This window comes from Sebastes umbrosus, chromosome 24, assembly GCF_015220745.1.
Source record: "Sebastes umbrosus isolate fSebUmb1 chromosome 24, fSebUmb1.pri, whole genome shotgun sequence".
Lineage (NCBI taxonomy): Eukaryota > Metazoa > Chordata > Actinopteri > Perciformes > Sebastidae > Sebastes > Sebastes umbrosus.
In genome coordinates, this window is record NC_051292.1 from 4,134,697 (window position 1) to 4,149,133 (window position 14,437).

At 45.3% G+C, this 14,437-nt stretch overlaps 1 protein-coding gene across 5 annotated transcripts in view; it reads left to right on the forward strand.

Annotated features, from left to right (window-relative positions):
- The window catches only part of nbeal1 (neurobeachin-like 1), a 40,241-nt gene extending 28,725 nt beyond the window's left edge, over positions 1-11,516 (forward strand). For 4 of the 5 annotated variants that reach the window (XM_037761623.1, XM_037761626.1, XM_037761628.1 and 1 more), the window contains 27 exons: positions 622-1,230; positions 1,556-1,731; positions 1,912-2,200; positions 2,277-2,585; positions 2,669-2,818; positions 2,920-3,077; positions 3,424-3,548; positions 4,017-4,143; positions 4,222-4,370; positions 4,449-4,582; positions 4,794-4,895; positions 5,691-5,786; positions 5,866-5,990; positions 6,072-6,212; positions 6,349-6,479; positions 6,693-6,802; positions 6,926-7,043; positions 7,164-7,261; positions 7,367-7,483; positions 7,584-7,673; positions 7,792-7,901; positions 7,991-8,163; positions 8,358-8,452; positions 8,963-9,079; positions 9,315-9,476; positions 9,565-9,713; positions 9,791-10,385. In XM_037761623.1, the coding sequence (XP_037617551.1) occupies positions 622-1,230; positions 1,556-1,731; positions 1,912-2,200; positions 2,277-2,585; positions 2,669-2,818; positions 2,920-3,077; positions 3,424-3,548; positions 4,017-4,143; positions 4,222-4,370; positions 4,449-4,582; positions 4,794-4,895; positions 5,691-5,786; positions 5,866-5,990; positions 6,072-6,212; positions 6,349-6,479; positions 6,693-6,802; positions 6,926-7,043; positions 7,164-7,261; positions 7,367-7,483; positions 7,584-7,673; positions 7,792-7,901; positions 7,991-8,163; positions 8,358-8,452; positions 8,963-9,079; positions 9,315-9,476; positions 9,565-9,713; positions 9,791-10,097 (4,467 nt within the window). In that variant the 3' untranslated portion in view covers positions 10,098-10,385. Of the gene's footprint in view, positions 1-621; positions 1,231-1,555; positions 1,732-1,911; positions 2,201-2,276; positions 2,586-2,668; positions 2,819-2,919; positions 3,078-3,423; positions 3,549-4,016; positions 4,144-4,221; positions 4,371-4,448; positions 4,583-4,793; positions 4,896-5,690; positions 5,787-5,865; positions 5,991-6,071; positions 6,213-6,348; positions 6,480-6,692; positions 6,803-6,925; positions 7,044-7,163; positions 7,262-7,366; positions 7,484-7,583; positions 7,674-7,791; positions 7,902-7,990; positions 8,164-8,357; positions 8,453-8,962; positions 9,080-9,314; positions 9,477-9,564; positions 9,714-9,790; positions 10,386-10,895 lie in introns of those variants that run through there. The other variant, XM_037761625.1, reaches the window with a different exon arrangement.
- The last annotated feature ends 2,921 nt before the right edge of the window (positions 11,517-14,437 follow it).

Below are 14,437 nucleotides of genomic sequence, written 5' to 3' on the forward strand. Positions count from 1 at the left end.
TAAATAAATATAAATAAATATTAAATAATAATTAAATATACCAAAAATAATATTAACAATAAATATACCCATTAATTAATTGAACAGAATATACATTTATTTATATCACATTTTATCAATTAATTAATTAAACGCTACATTTATTTTTTATATTATTTTTTCTACATTTAATAACATATTTATTTATTTATCGAGTCATTTATTTATTTATACATTTATTTTTTATTTTGGCAGGTTCCGTCCTCTATAGTAGCAGGAATTTTTGGGTTGGTACCATTTGTTACAATTTTTTATCAATCGAGAATTAATAAAAATGATCAATAATCCCTGCAAAATACCACATTAAGACACCAAGACCAGAGGAACACCATAGAAAAAGCCATACTGTGACATTTGGAGATTTCTGCATTTTTCAGCGATTAAATGACGAGCACTTCTGTTGTCAATCTATCTAGGAAAGCCATCCATCCTCTGAATGCTCTAGGTCTCTAGTTTGTGGCTGTAGAGTTTCATGAGGCTGTGATTATCCTAGAGGTCACCAAAGGTCATTTTATACAGGGAGGTCAAGGATTAATTTTTTCATCATTAGCAGGTATCATTAACTGACATCTGTTTCTTCAGGTGTACCAGCTGCTACAGTCCCAACAGGACGCTGCCGTCCAGATCTCGAAGCAGCAGTGTTGGCAGGACACTCTCATGCGTCTCTACCTGCGGGGTGAAGGGTCACAGTCAATACGGGGCGCCGACACCATCAGCGCCTGCAGCCTGGACCTGAACCGGTCCGGCGGCGGCAGCAGCAGCAACCGCCTGGAGCTGCCGCTGGATAGGAGGACGCGGGCGGGCAGTGCCGGCCGCCTGGACCGGCTGGAGGACGACCGGCTCAGCATAGGTGACACCCGCTCCGTGGACAGCCTGGACAACGGCGACGTCATCTCGCTGCTGGACACGCCGTCCTCCTCCGCCTCCACCGAGCCGCAGCTGCACGTCAAGCCCTGGGTGGTGGGGAAGTCCGGGGGCTTGATGCTGGATCTGTCCCACCTGCAGGCCTACGAGGGCGGGGATAGCGGCAGCCAGACGCCGGGCAGCATGCCCAGCACGCCGTCGCCACTGGAGACATCCAAGCCTTTCCCAGGGAGCTCCGGGGATCGAGATGCATCTTCCTCTCTGAATGAAGACAGCTTTCTCTTCAGCGACAACATCTCACTGGGGGAGTCGTTCAACAATGTTGAGGTGAGATGCTTTTCATCACCAGAAGTCACTTTCATCCAGTGAGCTCTTTTCAGTCATGACATTCAGTTGTGACGAATACATTTCACCGATACAAATGTTTATCTAGACAGAGCAGTTTGCATCAGGAGACAGATTAAAGGGGGATTATACTGAAGCCAGACTGTCATAAAGGCTTTGAGAGGTATTAGAATGCATTAAGTGCTGAAATAACATCATCATCTTATTATTTTCTTTGCTGGATCCTGTCACCTACTGCTGCAGTTTCACACCAGAGGACATCTCATTTAATCTCTGGTTTCTTTTTCGGTGTGATGTCGCCCCCCAGCGGGCGGAGGAGGAGCTGTGCACCATGCTGCTGGAGATCGTGCTGTGTGTGATGTGGCGCGGGGTGGAAGGTTCGGATGACTCGGCGTGGCTGGAGCGCGGCCAGGTCTTCTCGGCTCTCACCAAACTGGCGACCGCCAACGAGCTGCTGCTCCCCGTGGACCAGATCAAACTGAGGTCAGCACCGCAATGAGTCTTGACGTTGGGGGTGGCAGCTTTGGATGACGTAATTCAGTGTTTCCCAGAGGATTGAGTTCCAGTTTTGGCCCTCCAAGGGAAAAGTTTGGGCACCCTTGGTGTAGCAGGAGCTGAATGCCCGCCAACAGCATCTAATCATGTCTCTCTTTCTCCTCCAAGCCTCATGGAGCGCATGCTGGAGTGGGCGGTGAGCGACAACCGCGAGGCGTCGGCCGCCACTCTGCCGCAGCACACGGAGAACGCGGTGCGGCTGCTTCACATGGTGCAGGACTTCCTGCAGGCGGAGGGCCTGGTCAACCCGGCGCTGTGGACGGAGAAGGTGCTGGAGGAGACGGTGACGCTGATGGACAGCCTCATGGTGTGGTACTCGTCCGGCGCCCAGTGGTTCCAGCTCTCCCAGGTCGGACTGAGGCTGCTGCTGGGCTTCATGGCTCAGGAGGACCCTGAAGTGAGCTATTTCTCCTTTTCTTATTCTGTTTTTTTTGTTGTACGAATCCCATAATAATAAACACCCTCTGTCCCAGGTGTGCGCCATGGCCACCGCCAAGCTCAACGGCATCCTGCAGACCAAGCAGGTGTCCAGCCAGGACGAGGCGTGCTACCTGCTGGGTAAGGTGGAGGGCATCCTGCGGCGCTCCATCCAGGAGCAGACGGAGGAGACGTACTCCTTCTTGGTCCCTCTGCTGCGAACGCTGCTCTCCAAAGTGCACCGCCTCCTCTACATGGAGCTGCACCTCCCCCAGCTCCCAGACACCAACGGCAGCCCATCCTTCTTCGAGGACTTCCAGCTGTACTGCAACTCACCGGAGTGGCGCGTCTACCTCGACAAATACGTACGAGATTTACACTTTAATCATTGTTTTAGATGCACATTTATTGAAAAAACTAATGGAAATGTTCTTCCACTTGTCTCCAGATCATCCCGTACATGAAGCAGTATGAAATTGAAACGTTCAGCCAGGGCCACGAGACCATGGCTCTCTACTGGAAGGAGTGCTACGAGGCCTTCATGGTCAGCCTGCATAAGAGAGAGAGGGAAAGAGGGGAGAGCAAGATCCGCTTCCAGGTTAGTTGGATCCGTAATAAATGTATAATAACAGAAGCATCTGATCTAGTGTGGACCCTGTCAAAGCTTGTCTCTCATAAACTCTTCACGTTCCCTTCTAGGAGCAATTCGTGGAGCCTTTCTCGCGTCGAGGCCGCCAGGAGAACCTGCGCTACAACAGCATGCTGAAGCAGCAGCACAGCCAGAACAGCGCCACACTCAGGCAGTGGAAGGCAGCTCGCCGGGGGCTGGTGTGTGAGAGAGGACCCTGGGCCGACAGGTACCTGCATCAACTTCTCACCTTCTCTGCAGTCTTTTTCAACTGTATACTATCTAATCTCAATGTGGGCTAGAACTTCATGTTGACTTACTAAAGCTGGGTTTCCACCAAGATGTTCCTGGTAATTGTAGTCCTGGGACGACTTTACAAGGAACTAAAAGGTTCATTCAGGGGTTCGTTTGTGTTTCCTTAGCAGTCTAAAGACCTGCAAAGATTAGGCGAAGTAGTCCGCTGACGTATGAAAAAGCAACATGACGTTTGAGATAAAAAAATGTGCAATGAATCACGATTAAACATGTGCATATGTGGGAGTATTACAAGTGTGTTTTGTAACTGTTCCTAACAGGCAGCAGGATGAGATGCACTGGAGAGTGTCCAGTGCTGAGAACTTCTCCCGCATGAGGCTGAAGCTGGTCCGTAACTACAACTTTGACCCCCACCGAGAGGCCAGCGCTCTGAGAGACAACCTGGGTAAGATGACGCTGCCTCTCTGCGTCTTATTTGCTGTGTGTTTTTAGACTTTTAAAGCTGCACATTGGTGTCTCTATTTGGCAGCTCCAGTAGACGTATTCAGTGGATGGATGTGATGACGAGGGATAAGTGTGTGTACAGTATGTCATCCAGCCTCCCTTTATAAACAGATTAAAAACGACTGATTGAAAATCCCCTTTAAGCCGAATTTATGTCCCACCCTTTCATCTATGCTTGGTCAGGACTTCAGGAGGCTTTTATTTTAGTTTTACTTTGTGAAGGAGCAAGTTTAAAACTCTAAATCTTCTTCGGAGCTGGAAAAAAAAAGCGAGGCGTTGTGTTTGTCAGCCGTTGACAAGCGTGCTAATAAGTTAATTTCTTGAACTGCCATGTGATATTAACCACTGCACCGTCTGTGGATGCCTCCTCTCAGTGTTTAATCCTCCCCGTCTCTTCTGCTTCTCTCAGGCGTCCATCAGCAGCGTGCCAACCCCGACTCTCTGCTGCTGGAGGCTGTGAAGCAGGTCAAAGTCAGCGACCTGGAAGATGACATCCTGGAGCTGCCGGAGGACGACCCCGCTGCGGCCAGCAACCAGTCAGTCGCCAAACACGACAACAACCACACGTGTTCCTGTAATAGATACCGAGAGTTACAACCTCTTTCTCCCTGCAGAGTTGAAGCAGAGGAGGCGGGTCAGAAGGAGAAGCTGGTGCTGTGGGAGGACTGCGAGCTGGTGACGGTGGTGGACGTGGTGCCGGGCCGCCTGGAACTCACCACGCAGCACATCTACTTCTACGACAGCAGCCAGGAGAAGGAGGAAGGTGAGGAAGACAGTGAGGTGAGAAAATATGGGATAAAACATCACTTACTTGCACTAACTGTCTTCTTGTTTCCCGAAGGAGTGGGTCATGACTTCAAATGGCCGCTTTCTCAGATCCGAGAGGTCCACCTGCGGCGTTACAACCTACGCCGCTCCGCTCTGGAGATCTTCCTCATCGACCAGACCAATTACTTTCTCAACTTCAAGAAGGAGGTGATGAGTCACAATTTATAAAAAGATAGTTTGGGTGTTTTTGAAGTGGGTGTATGACGTACTTATCCATAGTCAGTGTATGAACTATCCCTTTAACTAGGCACTGACCACATTTCAAACTCCTGTTGCATGAGGTTTGAATTAAAGAATATCTGATCGCCTCTTGCCTTTTTAAATGGTTTATAATAAGACTGAGTTTTCTTATTAACAGGTGAGGAACAAGGTCTACAGCCGCGTGCTGCTGCTGCGATCCCTCAGCCTTAACGGGACCCGCTCACCGCAGGAGGTCCTCAAAGCCTCTGGACTCACACAGGTCAGGAAACAACGACGCAGAGCTCTCATTAACAATTACACATATCAACATGGATATTATTTAATGTGTAGGAGTTTATTAAATGAGCTTTGGTCTGTGACTCTAGTCGATCATCTGCCTTCATCTCATTAGTGTTGTTAGCAAACATTTGTGTGTTTTGAGTGTGGTACCCAAAGAAATGCCAGTTTAGTGTATACAGTATGAGTATTTCTATTTTTTTATCATATTTTTAGTATATTTATATTTTTATTTTATTATTATATTTTTATTTTATTATTATATTTATATTTTGCCATTTTATTTTATTTTTTCTTGTTTTTGTTTTTTTTAACCTTTAGTATTTTCCTTAATTTTATTCCTGTTATTATTTTCTTTATTTTTTTCTAATTAACAATCAATTTAACTTTTTCACTATAAAATATAAAAACATTGTAGGAATTAAATAAGTGTGATCAGAAATGCCAACATGTATTTATTTTTATTTATTCATTTTTATTTTTTATTTGGTTTATCCTTTAATCTTTTATTTGTTTTTATTCCTGTTATTATTTTCGTTATTTATTTATTTATTTATTTATTTTTAATTACAATCAATTGAACTTTTTCACTATAAAATGTATAAACATTATAGGAATGATATGAAGTATGAAGAAGATCATATATAAGCAAATGTAAATTTATGTTAACTCTGGCACTCCTGTATTAAATTATAAGTTGAGGTATATCATCATAAAAGAAAGGATTTGATGATGATGTTTGTAATGTTTTGTGTTAAACTCTTGCACTTTTGCACAGAAATGGGTGAACCGGGAGATTTCCAACTTTGACTACTTGATGCAGCTGAACACGATCGCGGGCAGAACGTACAACAACCTGGCTCAGTATCCGGTGGTACGTTCCTCACTCAATACTGTCGTGAAGTGCGGTGACTGGATGAATGTTGGAGCTAACCTGCTGTGTGTGTTACCAGTTTCCCTGGATTCTAGCCGACTACACTTCAGAGGAGCTGGACCTGTCTGATCCTCGGGTATTCAGGGACCTGTCGAAGCCGGTGGCAGTTCTTAACGAACGCAACGCCAAAGCCGTTAGAGAGAAGTACGTTTCAATTACCATTAAAGCAGCTTAGAGGAAAGCAATGCGTCTGGCTCAAGTTAACTTTTTAAATGTGTCCATCAGGTACGAGAGCTTCGAGGACCCGAGCGGCACCATCGACCGGTTTCATTATGGCACCCACTACTCCAACGCCGCCGGAGTGATGCACTACTTGATCAGAGTGGAGCCCTTCACCTCCCTGCACATCCAGCTGCAGAGTGGACGGTAAGGAGACCAGACAGACATCACACCACTCCTCCTCTGCTTTCCCTCCATAGTGATTGTAATTATAGCATCCGCTGTGTGCCGGCACGTAGCTGCTGTTTCTAGTGTTCATTATACTCATCCTGCTTTGGCTCAGGTTCGACTGTGCCGACCGCCAGTTCCACTCCATCCCTGCGACCTGGCAGACCCTCATGGACAACCCCAACGACGTCAAGGAGCTCATCCCCGAGTTCTTCTACTTCCCAGAATTCCTTGAGAACCAAAATGGTGAGATTTGAGTATTGTTTTTCAAATGCTTTAACATGTTATACACAAAATTTCCGACTACTACCATCAAAGGATGTATTTTCTTAAAGGGCCAATATTTGTCAGAGCAGATTCAGACTTGGCAGACTCGTCTCTTTGTATTAATTCTCTGATTCCTTTTATTCTTGTTTCCCTCTTTCTGTTCCCTCGTCTTTTCTTCTTACCGTCCTTCAGGCTTTGATTTGGGTCGCCTGCAGATCTCCAAGGAAAGAGTAAATGACGTCGTCCTGCCCAAATGGGCCAAGTCCCCCGAGGACTTCATCTACAAGCACCGCAAAGCCCTGGTGAGATGCAGTTTTAGTTCTGCTGCTGTTGTTTGACTTTACTTCTTAGGGATCATTCTCAGGAGATAGAATATTGAATGAACAATATTCATGTCTGTGTGTTGTTTATGTGTTTTGTGACAGGAGTCGGAGTACGTATCAGCCCACCTACATCACTGGATTGATCTGATCTTTGGTTACAAGCAGAGGGGCCCTGCAGCAGTGGAGGCCCTCAACGTCTTCTACTACTGCACATATGAGGGTAAAGCATCCAGAACAGCTTGTGGAGACATTTTAAGTGCAAGCGTTTTGCAACAACGACGCTCCAATCACTGCCTTTGTGAATTATCAGTGTAGTGTTCTTATTGTTTTGGTGTTGCAGGGGCGGTGGATCTGGACGCCATCACTGACGAAAAGGAGCGCAAGGCCGTGGAAGGCATGATCAGCAACTTTGGACAGACGCCCTGCCAGTTAGTCAAGGTGCAGACGCATGAAACACCATCACGACTCCAGCTAATGAAGTTCTGTATCTGTGTCGATGAATCAGATTTAGACCTTTTTGTATGCGTGTGTCTCACTGCGTAGGAGCCCCATCCGGTGCGTCTGTCTCAGGAGGAAGTGGAGAAGAGGAAGGCTCAGCTGGACTCGTGTCCTCTCAGCATGTTCGAACACCTCAGCGACCTCAAGTCCTTCTTTGTTGAGGTTTGAGCTCTCTACTACGGCTCTGTGATTCTTTTCTAACCTGTCATTTGTCATGAAAATATCCTCCTATAATAACTTTCTCTCCCCTGTCATGCTGCAGGGCATCAGTGACAACGTGCCGCTGGTTAAGGTCGTGGTGCCAAAGAATCAGTCCCATTCCTTCATCACCCAGGGGAGCCCTGACACCATGGTGAGCCTCGGTGCTAATACTATATTTTGTACTTCTTTAAATTGTAGAATTTGTAATAATAAAAGGAATGAATGAAGTGCAGGAGATAGACGGTGAAATGTTCATGCATTGTCTCCAGGTGACGGTTAGTCAGAACTGCCTGGTTGGGACCCATGGGTGGCTGCCTTACAACAAGAACATTTCCAACTACTTCACCTTCATTAAGGACCCCACAGTGTCCAACGCCAAGTGAGAACACTTTAATGCTGCCTCTACCACCATGCTGTGCTCTGAAAGATCATTTCTAAGCTCTCCAACCCTCCTCTTCCTCTCACTAGGACCCAGCGTTTCCTGTCGGGACCCTTCGCCCCCGGCTTGGAGGTAACAGCCGGGCTGTTTGTGGCCTCCCACGACGGCAAGTTGCTCTTCAGCGGTGGCCACTGGGACAACAGCCTCCGGGTCACCTCCCTGGTTAAGGGCAAGACTGTGGGACAGCACATCCGACACATGGGTAAACACACACCTTACCCTAAACCCCATTTTATGCCTTTAGTAAGCTCATCCTGAGCTTCCTGTTAGGATAAAGTTACTCTTTGGGGCTTTTATTTTATCAATAACTGATAAAAATATACAGATTGAGTGAAGTTTACGATTCAGTGTTATACGTCCTGTAATAATCAGTGGCTTTGTTCATCTCTCCTCCAGACATCGTGACCTGCTTGTCGACAGACCACTGCGGCATCCACCTGATCTCCGGCTCCAGAGACACGACCTGCATGGTGTGGCAGGTTCTGCAGCAGGTTAGGACAGCCAGGACTCGCTGATACACCCTGACAAATAAAAGATTTAACTTCATAAAACATGCAGAAACGAAAAACGTTGTTTGTTAGGGACAGTATTCATTTGTGGGTTTTACTTATTTTATCTTATTTATTTAATGTAATTATGTAACTAGAATATATTTAACATCCATTGATGTTTAACTTAATGCAACTGTTGCATCAGATTCATACGTGCTTTTTACAATCCACCTGTTTTTATGCACATTTTAAAACATAAATAGCTCAACAGGTAAGAGGAAAAGGGGTGAACTGTCCCTTTAAAAACCCCAAGTCCTAATAGTCACATAACTAGATGGAAACGCACTTTAATTTGCATTTTCTTTTGCTGAAATCTGGAAACTTACTTAAAATGTACGCAAAATTTGGATGAAAACTTATTTTACTGTGACTTTCTTCTGTCTTTATGTCAGACGACCAGATTCATTCTCTCTCTTTAAGCCCGTTGTGTTCGTTGTCTCTGTTGTGCAGGGCGGAGCTCCCGTGGGTCTGTATCCCAAACCAGTCCAGGTGTTGTACGGACACACGAACGAGGTGGTCAGCGTCAGCATCAGCACGGAGCTGGACATGGCGGTGTCTGGATCGCGGGTAAGAGCACACACCAGACTGCTCTCACCACTGTTTTATGCATCTCCTGCAGGCAGGCCTCATCGCAAAACATTATAATAGTCCAGTCTAGATGATACAAAGGCGTGAATCCATATAATATGTCACTTAGTCGGGGGTCGTCAGTTTACCCAATGATAGAAAAAGGGGTCCCTGAAGGGAAAAGGTTATGAACCACTGTGTTATTTAATGTTTGCTTCCTCTCTGTGCGCCCCAGGACGGGACGGTGATCATCCACACGGTGCGTCGGGGTCAGTACATGCGTTGCCTGCGACCGCCGTGCGACAGCTCCCTGCCGCTCTCCATCCTCCACCTGGCCGTGTCCTGGGAGGGTCACCTGCTGGTCCACACCTGCCTCGAGGGCAAAGCAACGCTCAAGGTGCACGCACTGTTTATAAAATAAGTGGATAACAGTTGGCAAAATCCTAAGAAAGATTTAAGTAAAATGTTTTATTTTCTCTTCCCAGGATAAAAACGCCCTCCACCTTTACTCTGTAAACGGGAAGCACCTCTGCAGCGAGCCTCTGAAGGAGCAGGTGACTGATATGTGTGTTTCAGGAGAGTATGTTGTCATCGGCAGCGAGCAGGGATACCTGTCCTTCCGTGACCTCTACAGGTAAACTCTCATACATCTACTGTCTTTTTCAAATAAAACACCAACATGTGGTTATTACAGAAGTGATTGTTTTGCAGTCTGTCTCTGTGCTCGGAGCCCATGGCCATGAGGGTGCCGGTGCGCTGCGTCTCCGTCACTAAAGAGCAGAGCCACGTCCTGGTGGGCCTGGAGGACGGCAAGCTGATCATCGTGGGCGTGGGCAAGCCGGCGGAGGTAAAGAGCTCGCTGAGGAACTACATCGCTCAGAGCCTGGAGGGATCGCCGCTCATGGCCTCCCCTCTTCTGGCCCCGCTCCGAGCTCGCTCGCCGACCCGCCTGCTGCACCAGCGCGACCAGCTGGTGTTCAGCCCCACTTCCAGCTCCCATAAACCCCGGCGGCTCTAGTCCCTCCCTTCCCTTTCCCATTGCTGTAGCTGACACACGCACACACACATAAACCTGCTGCACCTGTGTTGCAATGCTTGGCCTCAATGTCCTCAAAGACCTTTTAATCCACCGTCACCTCTCCTTCTCAGGGATGGTTGTCGCCCACAGTCCCGAACACACACACACACACACACACACATTCACATCTGACAGATTTAACACATTCCTTCAGCACACAGCTGAGCGAACCACAACTGTGACACGAAAAACAACTTTTTTTGTGCTTACCTCATTCTGTTTTTTCAAAAAAAAAATATTTGGCATCTGTGCAATATTTGACTTGATTCGGCGGCCAACGACCCGGGATAAACTCCGTCCCCCTGCTGTTTACCTGAAGTGTCATTACGTGACGTGTTTTGAGTGTTCTCTACTACGACTATAAACAAATATGCTGTGACTAATTAACGCTTCTGCAAACTCAAGCCATATTAACAGTGTAGCTACAATCTAATAATGCAAACTAATAATCGTGCGCCAAGATAGACTTTGATAGGTAGTGTGGTAGTGTACAGTAGATGTCGGATACAGGCAGTCCCCCTCTCTCTGAATAGTGTGAATCATCGCACCTTTTCATCTTTTCTCACCAAACTGAATCTTTTGATTTATTTCTTTAATGCTTCACGAGCTCCGATGAACTAATCAATCACTCATGAATCATATCCCTCCTTTTTTTCCCCCCGTTTTCCTTTGACTTCACGATCCACTCTTTCCCCACCCTTCTCCTTCATCCTCCTCTTCTTCCTCCGCTCTTCTCAGATCACGCGGAAGCTGTGGGGCTCCAGCAAGAGACTTACCCAGATCTCCTCGGGGGAGACGGTGTACAACACCCAACACGACACCAACTGACCCGTCCCAGTATCCCCCATCCTCCTCATCCTCCTCCTCCACGCACATCCCACATTCCTCTCACCTCCATACCTGTCAATCACCAAGTGGGTGGTATTTTGGGGTGCTAGATCAATGAGCATCACATGTGTCTGTTATGTTTTTCTGTGTGTATTTGGATTGAGCGTATGGCGCTGGCGCCGCGGTTCAAATCCAGCCTCAGCACTACCAACCACTCCCAAACACCATGGCTCTTCATCCCACGGCTAGTCATCATCATTTTTACATGATGCTACACAGTTTCAATTTGACAGGATCGGCCCACTAACTGCTCTCCTGTATGTGTGTATGTATGTGTGTGAGTGTGTGTGTGTGTGTGTGTGTGTGTCCTTGGACAGTTATCTTTGTGGGGACCAAGGTTGACCTTCAAAGTGAGGACATTTTGGCTGGTGCTTACTTTTGGGACAGACCTTCAAAGGCCTGTTTGAAGGTTCAGACTTGGTTTTAAGGTAGGGATGCACTGGGGATGTTAATAATCAACCATTTAACCGACATTAAGAATTTTATTATTGGTTAAACGGTTAAAAGAAATAGCTAAAAAGCTGAGCAAAACTCAGAGGAGTGGCTTCTCGCTTAAAGGAGAAAAGCTGGTCCACCTTAAGTGAGTCTGAGCCGGAGTTGCAGATACAGGGAGTTGGTTTTGGAGGAGTGTTGTAGCATTTATTCACCGACAAATAAACTGCACACACACTGCTACAGCTGCGTTCACAGCTATAACGCCACCGGCAACCCCACACTCACACACGGTCTGTCGGACACTCGCTAACGCTACGCCGCACTGACAAACCGTATGTGTGTGACAACGGTGAACACTACAGCTGCTAACGTAGCACATAATACACACGGTTTGTCGCACACCCGCTATCGTTACGCCGGGCAGACACATAGTGGAAACTAAACTAAACTATTTAGACTAAACTAAATGATGCGGTGGAGACATGCTGGGACAATACACGCAGCGTCACTCTCCCCAGAAGGGTGAACTGGGGACTCGTCGACTTGTCTGTTTTGCTCATACACTGCAGCAACACTGCGATATCTGAATTGGTGCCTCCCTATTTTAAGTGATACTAGGGAATGCATTATATCAATGAGTGTCCCCACAAAGATAGAAGTACAAGGGTGTGTGTGTGTGTGCAGCGTATTGCCATGCTCTTTGTCAAAATGTAGTTTCAAGTGGCCTTTTTGTCCCTCATCTTAGTTTGCCTTCGATGCAGACAGGCGGGCCTGTGCTCTGTAGGCCGAGACTTCTCATGGTCGCCTCGAAGCTGCCACACAGCAGCCTTAATGCAGTAAGACGGCTCCATCACTCACTAGACCAAACTCTCTGCCTTTCTTATGCGTTTTTATATGTGTGTGTGTTGTTTTTTTTTATTGTTTGTTTCTTTTGGGTTTGTTTTTTGGACAGATTTATGCATGTGTGCTCAGCAACTTGGCATCTGTTCGTATGCATGGTCCATTATGAGATAGCAGCAGACACAGTGATGAGTTTTTTTTTACGCTTAGATATATAGCTGACTTGTTTTGTTCTAGAAACATCTGTAGCGTCCGTCTTTAATGTCATATAGTTTTGTAAAAAAGAACATTTTCTCACTACAGACAAAAACACTACATTCTCAAAGCTTCCACGTGAAGATTTATCACAGCGTAAAACACTTCATCGAATGTTTTTAAGTTACTTGAATCTGTGTTTATTTATAAGTAAAAGTAGCAGTTTTTAAAATCACACGTCGGTAGGGCATATTTTAAACTGTTCTGACTTTTCAGACACCTGCAAAAAGAAGGAGAAAGAAGAAAATCCTCAAGGGCTTTATGAGATGTCAGTGTTAACAGCAATACAGCTCCGTCGTCGGGTGGCTGTCGATGCTTTCTTCCTGTTTATTCTGTCCTGTCTTGGCTGCTCTGTCAGCCGTTTATCTCCAGTCTTCCTACAGCTTCACTGGGACAGTAAATGTACTCCCTCCCTTTTTCCCCTCCTATCATCCTCTGTTATTTCTACATCTCATTCTCCTTCCTGCTCATCGTGAAGCGACTGAATTTTCCTTTTTAAGGGGCATCAAGAAGGTTTGCATGCCTTGTCGCGGTTGCTTGTGTGTGAATGTGACACGACAAAAGCCACAGTATGAAGCTCCTGTGGATGAGACTGTGTGATTTATATTTTTGCACCATACCTGTGTGTCCGATTGAGTGTGTGTGTGAGGATATGCAGATGATGCATGTTTATTTTTTTAGCCGGATTCTGTTGATACGGCGTCTCGGAGTCTATGAACCATGATTGTTTTGGCTCATGGGTCATGGGTTCGGCATTGGACGCAGGGTTCCTCTAGTTGTTTTGTTTTTTTGTTTGTGATTTTGTATTTTTATTTAAATGTCACAGCAAGATGGAGTGCAAAGACCAATCTGTGTCCTTCTTTATGAGATTTCTGTGAAAGGTGCATAAAATGTTTCGGTAACACTTCTGCAAATGTCATGGTAATTCATAGGTGATAATTAGCAAGTAAACTATTGGAAATTACTGCCAAATTACCCCAATATTTACCTCAAAAAATTATCAAAAATGACTTTATTATACATATTTAATAATTATATTCCACTATTTCCCAATAGCTGATAATTTATTTAATACATTTCCAGGAAAAGAATACAAATTTAATTGCTTTTTTTCAATGTCTGCTGATAAATAGATAATAGTTAGCAAATAACTTGGTGAGATTTGTGCCTGATCAGAAGCGTCTTCTATTAGTTTTAACAATTATATGCTATTTTAGCATATAATTATTAAATAATGTTTATAATAAAGTAATTTTTGAGGTAAATATTGGGCTAATTTGGCATTTGTTTTAAAGAAATCATCACCTAATTACCATGAAAAGAAGTGTTACCGATGTTTATTCGTTCATCCTCATTCGTCATTCAGACAAAAGACCACTGTTTGAGTTGTTCCACGACTGCAACAAAACGGAGTGCCTTTATCCCAGTGTGGCGTTAACACAGGTTTCTCTCATCGTCCCTGACCTTACCGGTAATCAAATGAAAGCAGCATTCCAGATGTTAAAACCTCCACAGTTTTAACGGGAACCAAGAATAATATAATATAGGACTTCGAATCAAAAAGTACTATTTTGTGTCTTAGCAAACATTCTCTGTGACTGTCACCAAAATGGATGTGTGTGTATATCTGTGATTATTTATGAATACGGTATATAATGTACAGCATGATTTTTATTTCTGCGTATTTGAAATGTACTTTTGCACTTTCCAGGTACTAAATTGTAACAAATTGTTTTAACTTGGCTCCCTAATCTGTATAAACTGCTTTGTATACACAAGTGGAAAATGATCATTAAAGTCTTGTCTAAATTTAAATAAGTTATATGAATTATGGTTTATTTGTCTGAAAAGATGAAGAGTGA